General features: G+C 50.0%; 1 protein-coding gene across 1 annotated transcript; it reads left to right on the top strand.

Annotated features, from left to right (window-relative positions):
- The first annotated feature begins 9,023 nt into the window (after window positions 1–9,023).
- Window positions 9,024–15,791, top strand: LOC120036759 (zinc finger protein 436-like). Its single transcript, XM_038983128.1, has 3 exons — window positions 9,024–9,057; window positions 13,780–13,866; window positions 15,133–15,791. Exons 1-3 carry the CDS (start codon window positions 9,024–9,026, stop codon window positions 15,651–15,653), a joined length of 642 nt encoding a protein of 213 aa, XP_038839056.1. The 3' UTR covers window positions 15,654–15,791.
- The last annotated feature ends 311 nt before the right edge of the window (window positions 15,792–16,102 follow it).

A 16,102-nucleotide genomic window follows, 5' to 3' on the forward strand; every position in this document is an offset into this window, starting at 1 on the left:
GTTGGCTGTTGGCTGTAGACTGTAGACTGTAGACTGTAGGCTGTAGGCTGTAGGCTGTAGACTGTAGACTGTAGACTGTAGGCTGTAGGCTGTAGGCTGTAGGCTGTAGCCTGTAGCCTGTAGCCTGTAGCCTGTAGCCTGTAGGCTGTAGGCTGTAGGCTGTAGGCTGTAGGCTGTAGGCTGTAGGCTGTAGGCTGTAGGCTGTAGGCTGTAGGCTGTAGGCTGTAGGCTGTAGCCTGTAGGCTGTAGGCTGTAGGCTGTAGGCTGTAGGCTGTAGACTGTAGACTGTAGACTGTAGACTGTAGGCTGTAGGCTGTAGGCTGTAGGCTGTAGGCTGTTGGCTGTAGGCTGTAGGCTGTAGGCTGTAGGCTGTAGACTGTAGACTGTAGACTGTAGACTGTAGGCTGTAGGCTGTAGGCTGTAGGCTGTAGGCTGTAGGCTGTAGGCTGTAGGCTGTAGGCTGTTGGCTGTTGGCTGTTGGCTGTTGGCTCTAGGCTGTTGGCTGTTGGCTGTAGGCTGTAGGCTGTAGGCTGTAGGCTGTAGCCTGTAGGCTGTAGGCTGTAGGCTGTAGACTGTAGACTGTAGGCTGTAGGCTGTAGACTGTAGGCTGTAGGCTGTAGGCTGTAGACTGTAGACTGTAGACTGTAGGCTGTAGGCTGTAGACTGTAGGCTGTAGGCTGTAGGCTGTAGGCTGTAGGCTGTAGGCTGTAGGCTGTAGGCTGTAGACTGTAGGCTGTAGGCTGTAGGCTGTAGGCTGTAGACTGTAGACTGTAGCCTGTAGGCTGTAGGCTGTTGGCTGTAGGCTGTAGACTGTTGGCTGTAGGCTGTAGGCTCTAGGCTGTTGGCTGTAAACTGTAGGCTGTAGGCTGTAGGCTGTAGGCTGTAGGCTGTAGGCTGTAGGCTGTAGACTGTAGACTGTAGACTGTAGGCTGTTGGCTGTAGGCTGTAGGCTGTAGGCTGTAGGCTGTAGGCTGTAGGCTGTAGGCTGTAGGCTGTAGGCTGTAGACTGTAGGCTGTAGGCTGTAGGCTGTAGGCTGTAGACTGTAGACTGTAGACTGTAGGCTGTTGGCTGTAGGCTGTAGGCTGTAGGCTGTAGTCTGTAGTCTGTAGACTGTTGGCTGTAGGCTGTAGGCTCTAGGCTGTTGGCTGTAAACTGTAGGCTGTAGGCTGTAGGCTGTAGGCTGTAGGCTGTAGACTGTAGACTGTAGACTGTAGGTTGTAGGCTGTAGACTGTTGGCTGTAAGCTGTAGGCTGTAGGCTGTAGGCTCTAGGCTGTAGGCTGTAGGCTGTAGGCTGTAGGCTGTAGCCTGTTGGCTGTTGGCTGTAGCCTGTAGACTGTAGGCTGTAGGCTGTAGGATGTAGGCTGTAGACTGTAGACTGTAGACTGTAGGCTGTAGGCTGTAGACTGTAGGCTGTAGGCTGTAGGCTGTAGCCTGTAGGCTGTAGGCTGTAGGCTGTAGGCTGTAGACTGTAGACTGTAGGCTGTAGGCTGTAGCCTGTAGGCTGTAGACTGTAGCCTGTAGCCTGTAGGCTGTAAACTGTAGACTGTAGGCTGTAGGCTGTAGACTGTAGACTGTAGACTGTAGGCTCTAGGCTGTAGGCTGTAGGCTGTAGGCTCTAGGCTCTAGGCTCTAGGCTCTAGGCTCTAGGCTCTAGGCTGTAGGCTGTAGGCTGTAGGCTGTAGGCTGTAGGCTGTAGGCTGTAGGCTGTAGGCTGTAGGCTGTAGGCTGTAGGCTGTAGGCTGTAGGCTGTAGGCTGTAGGCTGTAGGCTGTAGGCTGTAGGCTGTAGGCTGTAGGCTGTAGGCTGTAGACTGTAGACTGTAGGCTGTAGCCTGTAGGCTGTTGGCTGTAGGCTGTAGGCTGTAGGCTGTAGTCTGTAGTCTGTAGTCTGTAGACTGTTGGCTGTAGGCTGTAGGCTCTAGGCTCTAGGCTGTTGGCTGTAAACTGTAGGCTGTAGGCTGTAGGCTGTAGGCTGTAGCCTGTAGGCTGTAGACTGTAGACTGTAGACTGTAGACTGTAGACTGTAGACTGTAGGTTGTAGGCTGTAGACTGTAAGCTGTAGGCTCTAGGCTCTAGGCTGTAGGCTGTAGGCTGTAGGCTGTAGCCTGTTGGCTGTAGGCTGTAGGCTGTAGCCTGTTGGCTGTAGGCTGTAGGCTGTAGGCTGTAGGCTGTAGGCTGTAGGCTGTAGACTGTAGGCTGTAGGCTGTAGGCTGTAGGCTGTAGCCTGTAGACTGTAGCCTGTAGACTGTAGCCTGTAGGCTGTAGGCTGTAGGCTGTAGACTGTAGACTGTAGACTGTAGACTGTAGGCTGTAGGCTGTAGGCTGAAGGCTGTAGCCTGTAGACTGTAGACTGTAGCCTGTAGCCTGTAGCCTGTAGCCTGTAAACTGTAGGCTGTAAACTGTAGGCTGTAGGCTGTAGACTGTAGGCTGTAGGCTGTAGGCTGTATGCTCTAGGCTCTAGGCTCTAGGCTCTAGGCTGTAGGCTGTAGGCTGTAGGCTGTAGGCTGTAGGCTGTAGGCTGTAGACTGTAGACTGTAGACTGTAGACTGTAGACTGTAGGCTGTAGGCTGTAGCCTGTAGCCTGTAGCCTGTAGGCTGTAGGCTGTAGGCTGTAGGCTGTAGACTGTAGCCTGTAGCCTGTAGCCTGTAGGCTGTAGGCTGTAGTTTGTAAACTGTAGACTGTAGGCTGTAGGCTGTAGACTGTAGACTGTAGGCTGTAGGCTGTAGGCTGTTGGCTGTTGGCTGTTGGCTGTTGGCTGTAGGCTGTTGGCTGTTGGCTGTAGGCTGTAGGCTGTAGGCTGTAGGCTGTTGGCTGTAGGCTGTAGGCTGTTGGCTGTAGGCTGTAGGCTGTAGGCTGTAGGCTGTAGGCTGTTGGCTGTAGGCTGTAGGCTGTTGGCTGTTGGCTGTTGGCTGTAGGCTGTAGGCTGTAGGCTGTAGCCTGTAGGCTGTAGACTGTAGGCTGTAGGCTGTAGGCTGTAGGCTGTAGGCTGTAGGCTGTTGGCTGTTGGCTGTAGCCTGTAGCCTGTAGCCTGTTGGCTGTTGGCTGTTGGCTGTTGGCTGTTGGCTGTAGGCTGTTGGCTGTTGGCTGTAGGCTCTAGGCTGTTGGCTGTTGGCTGTTGGCTGTTGGCTGTAGGCTGTAGGCTGTAGGCTGTAGGCTGTAGGCGTAGGCTGTAGGCTGTAGACTGTAGGCTGTAGGCTGTAGGCTGTAGGCTGTAGACTGTAGGTTGTAGGCTCTAGGCTGTAGGCTCTAGGCTGTAGGCTGTAGGCTGTAGGTTGTAGGTTGTAGGTTGTAGGCTGTAGGCTCTAGGCTGTAGACTGTAGGTTGTAGGCTGTAGGCTGTAGGCTGTAGACTGTAGGTTGTAGGCTGTAGGCTGTAGGCTGTAGACTGTAGGATGTAGGCTGTAGGCTCTAGGCTGTAGGCTGTAGCCTGTAGGCTGTAGGCTGTAGGCTGTAGGCTCTAGGCTCTAGGCTCTAGGCTCTAGGCTGTAGGCTGTAGGCTGTAGGCTGTAGGCTGTAGGCTGTAGACTGTAGGCTGTAGGCTCTAGGCTCTAGGCTGTTGGCTGTAAACTGTAGGCTGTAGGCTGTAGACTGTAGACTGTAGCCTGTAGGCTGTAGGCTGTAGACTGTAGACTGTAGACTGTAGACTGTAGCCTGTAGGCTGTAGACTGTAGCCTGTAGGCTGTAGGCCGTAGGCCGTAGGCCGTAGCCCGTAGGCCGTAGCCCGTAGACCGTAGCCCGTAGGCCGTAGCCTGTAGGCTGTAGACTGTAGACTGTAGCCTGTAGGCTGTAGGCTGTAGGCTGTAGACTGTAGACTGTAGCCTGTAGCCTGTAGGCTGTAGGCTGTAGACTGTAGCCTGTAGGCTGTAGCCTGTAGGCTGTAGGCTGTAGACTGTAGGCTGTAGACTGTAGACTGTTGACTGTAGCCTGTAGGCTGTAGACTGTAGACTGTAGCCTGTTGGCTGTAGACTGTAGCCTGTAGGCTGTAGACTGTAGCCTGTTGGCTGTAGACTGTAGCCTGTAGGCTGTAGACTGTAGACGGTAGCCTGTAGGCTGTAGACTGTAGCCTGTTGGCTGTTGGCTGTAGACTGTAGACTGTAGCCTGTAGCCTGTAGCCTGTAGACTGTAGCCTGTTGGCTGTTGGCTGTAGGCTGTAGGCTGTAGGCTGTAAACTGTAGACTGTAGACTGTAGGCTGTAGGCTGTAGACTGTAGACTGTAGGCTGTAGGCTGTAGGCTGTAGGCTGTTGTCTGTAGACTGTAGACTGTAGGCTGTAGACTGTAGCCTGTAGCCTGTAGACTGTAGACTGTAGCCTGTTGGCTGTAGGCTGTAGGCTGTAGCCTGTTGGCTGTAGGCTGTAGCCTGTTGGCTGTAGGCTGTAGCCTGTAGGCTGTAGCCTGTAGGCTGTAGCCTGTTGGCTGTAGCCTGTAGGCTGTAGCCTGTTGGCTGTAGGCTGTAGCCTGTAGGCTGTAGCCTGTTGGCTGTAGGCTGTAGCTTGTAGGCTGTAGCCTGTTGGCTGTAGGCTGTAGGCTCTAGGCTCTAGGCTGTAGGCTGTAGCCTGTAGCCTGTAGCTTGTAGGCTGTAGCCTGTAGGCTGTAGCCTGTAGCCTGTTGGCTGTAGGCTGTAGGCTGTAGCCTGTTGGCTGTAGGCTGTAGCCTGTTGGCTGTAGGCTGTAGCCTGTAGGCTGTAGCCTGTAGGCTGTAGCCTGTTGGCTGTAGCCTGTAGGCTGTAGCCTGTTGGCTGTAGGCTGTAGCCTGTAGGCTGTAGCCTGTTGGCTGTAGCCTGTTGGCTGTAGGCTGTAGGCTGTAGGCTGTAGGCTGTAGGCTGTAGGCTGTAGCCTGTAGCCTGTAGCTTGTAGGCTGTAGCCTGTAGGCTGTAGGCTGTAGCCTGTAGCCTGTTGGCTGTAGGCTGTAGGCTCTAGGCTGTAGGCTGTAGGCTGTAGGCTGTAGGCTCTTGGCTGTTGGCTGTTGGTTGTTGGCTGTTGGCTGTTGGCTGTAGGCTGTAGGCTGTTGGCTGTAGGCTGTAGGCTGTAGGCTGTAGGCTGTGGCCTGTTGGCTGTAGGCTGTAGGCTGTAGGCTGTAGCCTGTTGGCTGTAGGCTGTAGGCTGCTGGCTGTAGGCTGCTGGCTGTAGGCTGTAGGCTGTAGGTTGTAGGCTGTAGGCTGTAGACTGTAGGCTGTAGACTGTAGACTGTAGACTGTAGACTGTAGGCTGTAGACTGTAGCCTGTAGATGGGCTGTGTACAGGTGCAATGATCGGTAAACTGTCACAAACCTGTCACAAATCATTGTCGTCTGTCCGTGTCATGTTGTCCTCTCAGCACTGGGAGGAATATGAGAAGTTGTCCTCTCAGCACTGGGAGGAATATGAGAAGTTGTCCTCTCAGCACTGGGAGGAATATGAGAAGTTGTCCTCTCAGCACTGGGAGGAATATGAGATGTTGTCCTCTCAGCACTGGGAGGAATATGAGAAGTTGTCCTCTCAGCACTGGGAGGAATATGAGAAGTTGTCCTCTCAGCACTGGGAGGAATATGAGAAGTTGTCCTCTCAGCACTGGGAGGAATATGAGAAGTTGTCCTCTCAGCACTGAGAGGAATATGAGGTGTTGTCCTCTCAGCACTGGGAGGAATATGAGAAGTTGTCCTCTCAGCACTGAGAGGAATATGAGAAGTTGTCCTCTCAGCACTGGGAGGAATATGAGAAGTTGTCCTCTCAGCACTGGGAGGAATATGAGAAGTTGTCCTCTCAGCACTGGGAGGAATATGAGAAGTTGTCCTCTCAGCACTGGGAGGAATATGAGAAGTTGTCCTCTCAGCACTGGGAGGAATATGAGATGTTGTCCTCTCAGCACTGAGAGGAATAGGAGGCATTGTCTTCTCAGCACTGGGAGGAATAGGAGATGTTGTCTTCTCAGCACTGGGAGGAAGTGCCGGAGTGCAAGATGAACCGGCCTTAAAGCTCCAGTAAGTTATTTATTTATTTTTTATTTATTGAATATTCGAAACATACAATATACTTGCAATGAAGCCGCTCAATAACTACATCCCAACAGTCATCCAACAGATTCCTATTCAGAGCGACACACAGAAGCATCCAGGGCCAATGCCCTGCTCAAAGGCATGTTGACCGATCTACCACCAGGCCAAAAAACGTGAACCCGAACCCTCCAAGATCCCCCCACAGTTCCCCAATAGCTGTCCCTCAAACAATCGAGACCACTCCCACAGTCCGCCCCCCCCCCCCCCCCCCCCCCAGGTAGAGAAAAAAATACAATGAATTCCATTCCCCCAAGAACCCCCCGATGCACCAACAACCAAGAGGATGAACTAAAGAGACAAAAGGAAAAGACAGAAGAAAACAGCAAACAACAATGCAAAAATAAAATCTAACTAAATAATACATGTAAAACAAAGGACATCAAGAACAACTGAAATCATAACAGCGATGCCAACTGTATGTTTGTGTGCATGTCTGGCACTATTACATGTATGTGTGTGTTCTTGTATGTGTTTATTTGAGTGAGTGTGTGTATATGCATGTGTACAAACACCTGCACGGCATCAGCCTCAGGCAAACCGACATTAGTTGTTAAAACACTGCCACTTAGTGTCATTCAAATGTACTTTTGGTACAGCACGGACTGCAGCAGCTAGGTGGAGCCCAATGGTACAGCATGGACTGCAGCAGCTAGGTGGAGCCCAATGGTACAGCATGGACTGCAGCAGCTAGGTGGACTCCAATGGTACAGCATGGACTGCAGCGGCCAGGTGGAGCACAATGGTACAGCATGGACTGCAGCAGCTAGGTGGAGCCCAATGGTACAGCATGGACTGCAGCGGCTAGGTGGACTCCAATGGTACAGCATGGACTGCAGCAGCTAGGTGGAGCCCAATGGTACAGCATGGACTGCAGCGGCTAGGTGGACTCCAATGGTACAGCATGGACTGCAGCGGCTAGGTGGACTCCAATGGTACAGCACGGACTGCAGAAGCTAGGTGGAGCCCAATGGTACAGCACGGACTGCAGAAGCTAGGTGGAGCCCAATGGTACAGCACGGACTGCAGAAGCTAGGTGGAGCCCAATGGTACAGCACGGACTGCAGAAGCTAGGTGGAGCCCAATGGTACAGCACGGACTGCAGCAGCTAGGTGGAGCCCAATGGTACAGCATGGACTGCAGAAGCTAGGTGGAGCCCAATGGTACAGCACGGACTGCAGAAGCTAGGTGGAGCCCAATGGTACAGCATGGACTGCAGCAGCTAGGTGGAGCCCAATGGTACAGCACGGACTGCAGAAGCTAGGTGGAGCCCAATGGTACAGCACGGACTGCAGAAGCTAGGTGGAGCCCAATGGTACAGCACGGACTGCAGAAGCTAGGTGGAGCCCAATGGTACAGCACGGACTGCAGAAGCTAGGTGGAGCCCAATGGTACAGCACGGACTGCAGCAGCTAGGTGGACTCCAATGGTACAGCATGGACTGCAGCGGCTAGGTGGACTCCAATGGTACAGCATGGACTGCAGCGGCTAGGTAGACTCCAATGGTACAGCATGGACTGCAGCAGCTAGGTGGAGCCCAATGGTACAGCATGGACTGCAGCAGCTAGGTGGAGCCCAATGGTACAGCATGGACTGCAGCAGCTAGGTGGAGCCCAATGGTACAGCATGGACTGCAGCAGCTAGGTAGACTCCAATGGTACAGCATGGACTGCAGCAGCTAGGTGGAGCCCAATGGTACAGCATGGACTGCAGTGGCCAGGTAGACTCCAATGGTACAGCATGGACTGCAGCGGCTAGGTGGAGCCCAATGGTACAGCATGGACTGCAGCGGCTAGGTGGAGCCCAATGGTACAGCATGGACTGCAGCAGCCAGGTGGACTCCAATGGTACAGCATGGACTGCAGCGGCTAGGTAGACTCCAATGGTACAGCATGGACTGCAGCAGCCAGGTAGACTCCAATGGTACAGCATGGACTGCAACGGCCAGGTGGAGCCCAATGGTACAGCATGGACTGCAGCGGCTAGGTGGAGCCCAATGGTACAGCATGGACTGCAGCAGCCAGGTGGAGCCCAATGGTACAGCATGGACTGCAGCGGCTAGGTAGACTCCAATGGTACAGCATGGACTGCAGCGGCCAGGTGGAGCCCAATGGTACAGCATGGACTGCAGCGGCTAGGTAGACTCCAATGGTACAGCATGGACTGCAGCAGCCAGGTGGAGCCCAATGGTACAGCATGGACTGCAGCAGCTAGGTAGACTCCAATGGTACAGCATGGACTGCAGCAGCTAGGTGGACTCCAATGGTACAGCATGGACTGCAGCAGCCAGGTGGAGCCCAATGGTACAGCATGGACTGCAGCGGCTAGGTAGACTCCAATGGTACAGCATGGACTGCAGCAGCTAGGTGGAGCCCAATGGTACAGCATGGACTGCAGCAGCTAGGTGGAGCCCAATGGTACAGCATGGACTGCAGCAGCTAGGTGGAGCCCAATGGTACAGCATGGACTGCAGCAGCTAGGTGGAGCCCAATGGTACAGCATGGACTGCAGCGGCTAGGTGGACTCCAATGGTACAGCATGGACTGCAGCAGCCAGGTGGAGCCCAATGGTACAGCATGGACTGCAGCGGCCAGGTGGAGCCCAATGGTACAGCATGGACTGCAGCGGCCAGGTGGAGCCCAATGGTACAGCATGGACTGCAGCGGCCAGGTGGAGCCCAATGGTACAGCATGGACTGCAGCAGCTAGGTAGACTCCAATGGTACAGCATGGACTGCAGCGGCCAGGTGGAGCCCAATGGTACAGCATGGACTGCAGCAGCTAGGTGGACTCCAATGGTACAGCATGGACTGCAGCAGCTAGGTGGAGCCCAATGGTACAGCATGGACTGCAGCGGCCAGGTGGAGCCCAATGGTACAGCATGGACTGCAGCAGCTAGGTAGACTCCAATGGTACAGCATGGACTGCAGCAGCTAGGTGGAGCCCAATGGTACAGCATGGACTGCAGCGGCCAGGTGGAGCCCAATGGTACAGCATGGAGGACTGCAGCAGCCAGGTGGAGCCCAATGGTACAGCATGGACTGCAGCAGCTAGGTAGAGTCCAATGGTACAGCATGGACTGCAGCGGCCAGGTGGAGCCCAATGGTACAGCATGGAGGACTGCAGCTTGAATGTTGAAAGGCAATTTGTCAACGATACCACTCTTTTCTGGAGAAAGTGTTGCTCGCATGATGTGAGTGTGCAGTGTTGGGTACAGAGAGCTCTTTCCCAAGTTCATTGTTAGTCCGTCCCACCCTGCACCATATTAGCCCATCGTCTAAGTAGCTCAGGACCCTGACTCCTGCTCGGAGAAGGGGGTGGCTAGCGCTTCGCTTAACAAGGCAGATGTCAGGTATTTCCTGTGCGCCGGTAGAATGGGAATACGGTGAATCAATAGTTCTGTTGTACTGACTGAAGGACGGTTTTGATTGGCTGTATTTTGAAGGGCTGGCAGATTCAAGCACTGTGGTGCAGAGGGGTTCTCTATAGTGTTGTGGTGCAGAGGGGTTCTCTGTAGTGTTGTGGTACAGAGGGTTCTCTGTAGTGTTGTGGTGTAGAGGGTTCTCTGTAGTGTTGTGGTGCAGAGGGTTCTCTGTAGTGTTGTGGTGCAGAGGGTTCTCTGTAGTGTTGTGGTGCAGAGGGTTCTCTGTAGTGTTGTGGTACAGAGGGGTTCTCTGTAGTGTTGTGGTGCAGAGGGTTCTCTGTAGTGTTGTGGTGCAGAGGGGTTCTCTATAGTGTTGTGGTGCAGAGGGTTCTCTGTAGTGTTGTGGTGCAGAGGGTTCTCTGTAGTGCTGTGGTGCAGAGGGGTTCTCTGTAGTGCTGTGGTGCAGAGGGTTCTCTGTAGTGTTGTGGTGCAGAGGGTTCTCTGTAGTGTTGTGGTGCAGAGGGTTCTCTGTAGTGTTGTGGTGCAGAGGGTTCTCTGTAGTGCTGTGGTGCAGAGGGTTCTCTGTAGTCCTGTGGTGCAGAGGGTTCTCTGTAGTGTTGTGGTGCAGAGGGTTCTCTGTAGTGTTGTGGTGCAGAGGGTTCTCTATAGTGCTGTGGTGCAGAGGGTTCTCTGTAGTGTTGTGGTGCAGAGGGGTTCTCTGTAGTGTTGTGGTGTAGAGGGTTCTCTGTAGTGTTGTGGTGCAGAGGGTTCTCTGTAGTGTTGTGGTGCAGAGGGTTCTCTGTAGTGTTGTGGTGCAGAGGGGTTCTCTGTAGTGTTGTGGTGTAGAGGGGTTCTCTGTAGTGTTGTGGTGCAGAGGGTTCTCTATAGTGTTGGGGTGCAGAGGGGTTCTCTGTAGTGTTGTGGTGCAGAGGGGTTCTCTGTAGTGTTGTGGTGCAGAGGGTTCTCTGTAGTGTTGTGGTGCAGAGGGTTCTCTGTAGTGCTGTGGTGCAGAGGGTTCTCTGTAGTCCTGTGGTGCAGAGGGTTCTCTGTAGTGTTGTGGTGCAGAGGGTTCTCTGTAGTGTTGTGGTGCAGAGGGTTCTCTATAGTGCTGTGGTGCAGAGGGTTCTCTGTAGTGTTGTGGTGCAGAGGGGTTCTCTGTAGTGTTGTGGTGTAGAGGGTTCTCTGTAGTGTTGTGGTGCAGAGGGTTCTCTGTAGTGTTGTGGTGCAGAGGGTTCTCTGTAGTGTTGTGGTGCAGAGGGGTTCTCTGTAGTGTTGTGGTGTAGAGGGGTTCTCTGTAGTGTTGTGGTGCAGAGGGTTCTCTATAGTGTTGGGGTGCAGAGGGGTTCTCTGTAGTGTTGTGGTGCAGAGGGGTTCTCTGTAGTGTTGTGGTGCAGAGGGTTCTCTGTAGTGTTGTGGTGCAGAGGGTTCTCTGTAGTGTTGTGGTGCAGAGGGGTTCTCTGTAGTGTTGTGGTGCAGAGGGTTCTCTATAGTGTTGTGGTGCAGAGGGGTTCTCTGTAGTGTTGTGGTGCAGAGGGTTCTCTGTAGTGTCGTGGTGCAGAGGGTTCTCTGTAGTGTTGTGGTGCAGAGGGTTCTCTGTAGTGTTGTGGTGCAGAGGGTTCTCTGTAGTGTTGTGGTGCAGAGGGGTTCTCTGTAGTGTTGTGGTGCAGAGGGGTTCTCTGTAGTGTTGTGGTGCAGAGGGTTCTCTGTAGTGTTGTGGTGCAGAGGGGTTCTCTGTAGTATTTTGGTGCAGAGGGTTCTCTATAGTGTTGTGGTGCAGAGGGTTCTCTATAGTGTTGTGGTGCAGAGGGTTCTCTGTAGTATTTTGGTGCAGAGGAAGCGGCCTCCATATGGTGTCCCTCTTGGGCGATGCTGCTCTCCACCTCTTCGGTAGGACTGAGAGTGTTTGTTCCTCCACTCATGAGCAGGTGCAGCATGAGTCTGGGTTTCTTGGCATCCCAGTTGTGGCCCTAAAGTCTTCGAAAGTCAAGTGAACAAACAGATCACCGACCATTTCGAATCCCACCGTACCTTCTCCACCATGCAGTCTGGTTTCCGAGCTGGTCACGGGTGCACCTCAGCCACGCCAATGTCCTAAACGATATCATAACCGCCATCGATAAAAGACAGTACTGTTCAGCCGTCTTCATCGACCTGGCCAAGGCTTTCGACTCTGTCAATCATCTTATTCTCATTGGCAGACTCAACAGCCTTGGTTTCTCTAATGACTGCCTCGCCTGGTTCACTAACTACTTATCAGATAGAGTTCAGTGTGTCAATCGGAGGGCCTGTTGTCCGGACCTCTGGCAGTCTCTATGAGGGTGCCACAGTGTTCAATTCTCGAGCCGACTCCTTTTCTCTGAATATATCAACGATGTTGCTCTTGCTGCGGGTGATTCTCTGATCCACCTCTACGCAGACGACACCATTCTGTATACATCTGGCCCTTCTTTGGACACTGTGTTAACAAACCTCCAAACGAGCTTCAACACCATACAACACTCCTTCCGTGGCCTCCAACTGCTCTTAAATGCTAGTAAAACGAAATGCGTGCTCTTCAACCGATTGTTGTTCGCACCCGCCCGCCCGACTAGCATCACTACTCTTGGCAGTTCTGACTTAGAATATGTGGACAACTACAAATACCTAAGTGTCTGGCTAGACTGTAAACTCTCCTTCCAGACTCACATTAAGCATCTCCAATCCAAAATTAAATCTAGAATCAACTTCCTATTTCGCAAAACAAAGCCTCCTTTAACTCATGCTGCTAAACATACCCTCGTAAAACTGACCATCCTACCGATCCTTGACTTTGGCGATGTCATTTACAAAATAGCCTCCAACACTCTACTCAGCAAATTGGATGTAGTCTATCACAGTGCTATCCGTTTTGTCACCAAAACCCCATATACTACCCACCGCTGCGACCTGTACGCTCTGGTTGGCTGGTCCTCGCTACATATTCGTCGCCAAACCCACTGGCTCCAGGTCATCTATAAGCCTTTGCTAGGTAAAGCCCCGCCTTATCTCAGCTCACTGGTCACCATAGCAACGCCCACCCTTAGCACGCGCTCCAGCAGGCATATTTCACTGGTCACCATAGCAACACCCACTCTTAGCACACGCTCCAGCAGGCATATTTCACTGGTCACCATAGCAACACCCACCCTTAGCACGCGCTCCAGCAGGCATATTTCACTGGTCATCCACAAAGCCAACACCTCCTTTGGCCGCCTTTTGGAGACTTATATCTCCCTCACCAACTTTAAGCATCAGCTGTCAGAGCAGCTTACCGATCGCTGCAGCTGTACACAGCCAATCTGTAAATAGCCCATCCAACCAACTGCCTCATCCCTATATTTGTTTTTGTTTTTCTGCTCTTTTGCACACCAGTATTTCTACTTGCACAACATCATCTGCACATCTATCACTCCAGTGTTAATATGCTAAATTGTAATTACTTCGCCACTAATGGCCTATTTATTGCTTTACCTCCTTACTCCATTTGCACACACTGTATGCCGATTTTTCTATTGTGTTATTGACTGTATGTTTGTTTATCCCACGTGTAACTCTGTGTTGTTATTTGTCGCACTGCTTTGCTTTATCTTGGCCAGGTCGAGAGTTGTAAATGAGAACTTGATCTCAACTGGCCTACCTGGTGAAAATAAAACATGAAAATAAACAACAGTTACATTTTCACCTTCTAGGTCCTCAATCTAAACTTCCTGGGCAGCATTAACACATCCAATTTGAATGAGATCTGCTGATTATTCCAGCAGTGGGGCGTATTCCTTGTTAAATGTAAGATTAAATAAATCTAATAACTGCGGTATATCCACTCCAGTCAGCAGATGGCGATGTGGTTTTTTTCAGGCCATGCTGCCAGTGTGACGTATAATCTAGTGGACGGGACACTTCAACAACAACAGCGAGTCAGTCACTTCAGTAGCTTGCTAGGCGACATAGCCTAAACGTTCAAGCTTTTTAGACTATTTCAGTGCGTATTTGCCTATGTGTTTTAAACATACTTCCGTTTTATAGCTAGTTGCCACATTTATTTTCATATTTACATTGTTAGTCAGGCAGATGCCTTAAATTTGCCTAGCGCTAGGCTAGTCGCTAATGCTAACTAGCTAGCTAACATCCCCGACCATGAGTTCACTATTCTACTCTCCTCCTGCTAAAGAAGAGGGGGTCTGCTGGACGGAGAAAGAGGGTCTGTGGCTGAACATTGTCTTGAAAGAGGAGAAGGAGGAAGAGGATGTTACAGTAAAAAAAGAAGTAGAGGATGAGGCTGTTACCCTGAAAGAAGAAGAGAAAGACGCGTTCAGAGTTAAAGAGGAGGAGGGTGTTACAGTAAAAGAAGAGGAGGATGCCGTTTTTGGAGTGAAGGAGGGAGAGATAACTATCACATTGGAGGAGGAGAAGGAAGAACAAGAACAGGAGGAGGAGACAGGAGATCTGATTAAGACCAGTAAGTACTGTCTTAAAAACAGGAGCACAAACTATTGATGAACTGATGCATGGTTTTAAAACAGCGTTCTACTGAATGTTGATGCTTGAATATGTTATTATTTAATGTAGGAATTGATAACTACACTGTAAGATGTGTATACCACCAAAGAGCGGGTCACCAACAAAACCTTAACAATGGATTTACAAGCAAATTCACAACTTTAATGTCACTCAGAATTGACAAACAAGATATAAATGACACGGGATGTGTGTTGCTATAGTAACCATGGGGAGTGATGTGTGTTGCTATAGTAACCCGTGGGGGGGAAGTGAACACCCAGACAGTGGACATCTTTGAAAACAAAACCAGGAAGCTACTTCATCGTTACCCAGAAAGGATTTGATGTTGAGATTAAGAACGGCTGCATTGGCCCTTTAATGTAAGATACATACGGCTTCTTATGTGTTTTATTTATCCAACTTAACTACCTTACCGTGAATGATTTATATTAAAATAGTCAACAAGAAACAATAATAATATTAACTACGACTACATACACCCTTCTAGCTAGCTGACCACCGATGTTCATTGCAATTCTTGTAAGTTAAATTAGGTTATTAGAGTTTTATTATAAAATTTGACTGTGTGAAAGACCACATTTAATTAATATCCAACTTTTAACCTCTGAAATATAGCTAACGGGTTTGCTAATGTTGCTAGTTTAACGTAGTTGCTAAATGTTGATAGAACTGCTTAGTAACCAAAAAGGAAAGAAATTGTGAGTGTTAGATAATACATATCACGAAAACAGATGAATGTTGTCAAGCTATAGACAGATAATAAAGCTCAGCCTATAAACATGACATTATCTATTATTATAGAGCTCTGCTCAGCCTATAAACACGACATTGTCTATTATTATAGAGCTCTTATTATGACATCATGACATTCCCTGAGAAATTAGATTTGGAGCTCTACATCATTTGTTTTTAAATCTCAGAATGGTGAATGGGAGTGTGTTAAGATCTACTAAATTTACTAAATTTAAGATTTACTAAATGACTAGATTGACTGTGTGATATTAGGTTGCTTCTTGTGTAAATTTTTTCCGTCTGGATTTTAATCATGTAATGTTATTTTTAATGATGTAATGTTGTGAAGACTGACCTCGGGTTATTGAGGGATCTAGTCTGGATTAAACCACATAGGAAAGCAGTTTTATTATGTGGAGATTTCATTCAGGTCTCTCTTTAGTATTTTAACAAATGACTCTGTCTTTGGCAGGAGAGAGACCAGACTCTCACTCTGACAGCAGAAAGAGTCCTTCAGAGGAACCAGACACAGAGACGCCCAAACCAGCGAGACGACACCACTGCTCCTACTGTGGAAATAGTTTTACCCGATTACTACACCTGAAAGCACATGAGAGAATACATACAGGAGAAAAGCCCTTCCACTGTTCCCAGTGTGAAAAGAGTTTTAGGTGGTTAACGAGTCTGAAAAAGCATGAGAGGGGACACACACAAGAAAAGCTCTACCAATGCTCCCTGTGTGGAAAGAGTTTTACCAAGTTAGGGGGTCTGACTAGGCATGAGAGGACACACACAGGAGGGGATAAGACCTACCACTGCTCCCAGTGTGGAAAGAGATTTAACCGGTTAAGGCATCTGAATAAGCATGAAAGAATACATACACAGGAGGAGAAGACCTACCACTGCTCTCATTGTGAGAAGACATTTTCCCAGTCAGAGGACCTGAAAGCACATGAGAGAATAGAGAGACTGTGTTCTGACTTGTGTTTTTGACTGAGAATTTGTGTTTCTGTTGTTTTGTTTCTTGTGTCAGAACCTAAAGCCACACCTGTGTCGTTGTGGTTGTTGTCAGTGACTCTGTTTGTTTAAGGGATCAGCTTAATATTGTTGTCAGTGACTCTGTTTGTTTAAGGGATCAGCTTAATATTGTTGTCAGTGACTCTGTTTGTTTAAGGGATCAGCTTAATATTGTTGTCAGTGACTCTGTTTGTTTAAGGGATCAGCTTAATATTGTTGTCAGTGACTCTGTTTGTTTAAGGGATCAGCTTAATATTGTTGTCAGTGACTCTGTTTGTTTAAGGGATCAGCTTAATATTGTTGTCACGTTCCTGACCTGTTTCTGTTAGTTTTGTATGTGTTAGTTGGTCAGGACGTGAGTTTGGGTGGGCAGTCTATGTTTTCTGTTTCTATGTTTGTTTAAGGGTTGCCTGGTATGGCTCTCA

This window comes from Salvelinus namaycush, unplaced genomic scaffold (assembly GCF_016432855.1).
Source record: "Salvelinus namaycush isolate Seneca unplaced genomic scaffold, SaNama_1.0 Scaffold147, whole genome shotgun sequence".
In the NCBI taxonomy this organism is placed as follows: Eukaryota; Metazoa; Chordata; class Actinopteri; order Salmoniformes; family Salmonidae; genus Salvelinus; species Salvelinus namaycush.

Bases quoted from the DNA above. Each gene is read 5' to 3' on its own strand.
- LOC120036759 (XM_038983128.1), top strand. From the start codon at position 9,024: ATGGAGGACTGCAGCAGCCAGGTGGAGCCCAATG. The intron at 9,058-13,779 runs GTACAGCATGGA...CCGTTTTTGGAG, and splicing joins CAGCCAGGTGGAGCCCAATG to TGAAGGAGGGAGAGATAACT. The intron at 13,867-15,132 runs GTAAGTACTGTC...TGTCTTTGGCAG, and splicing joins AGGAGATCTGATTAAGACCA to GAGAGAGACCAGACTCTCAC.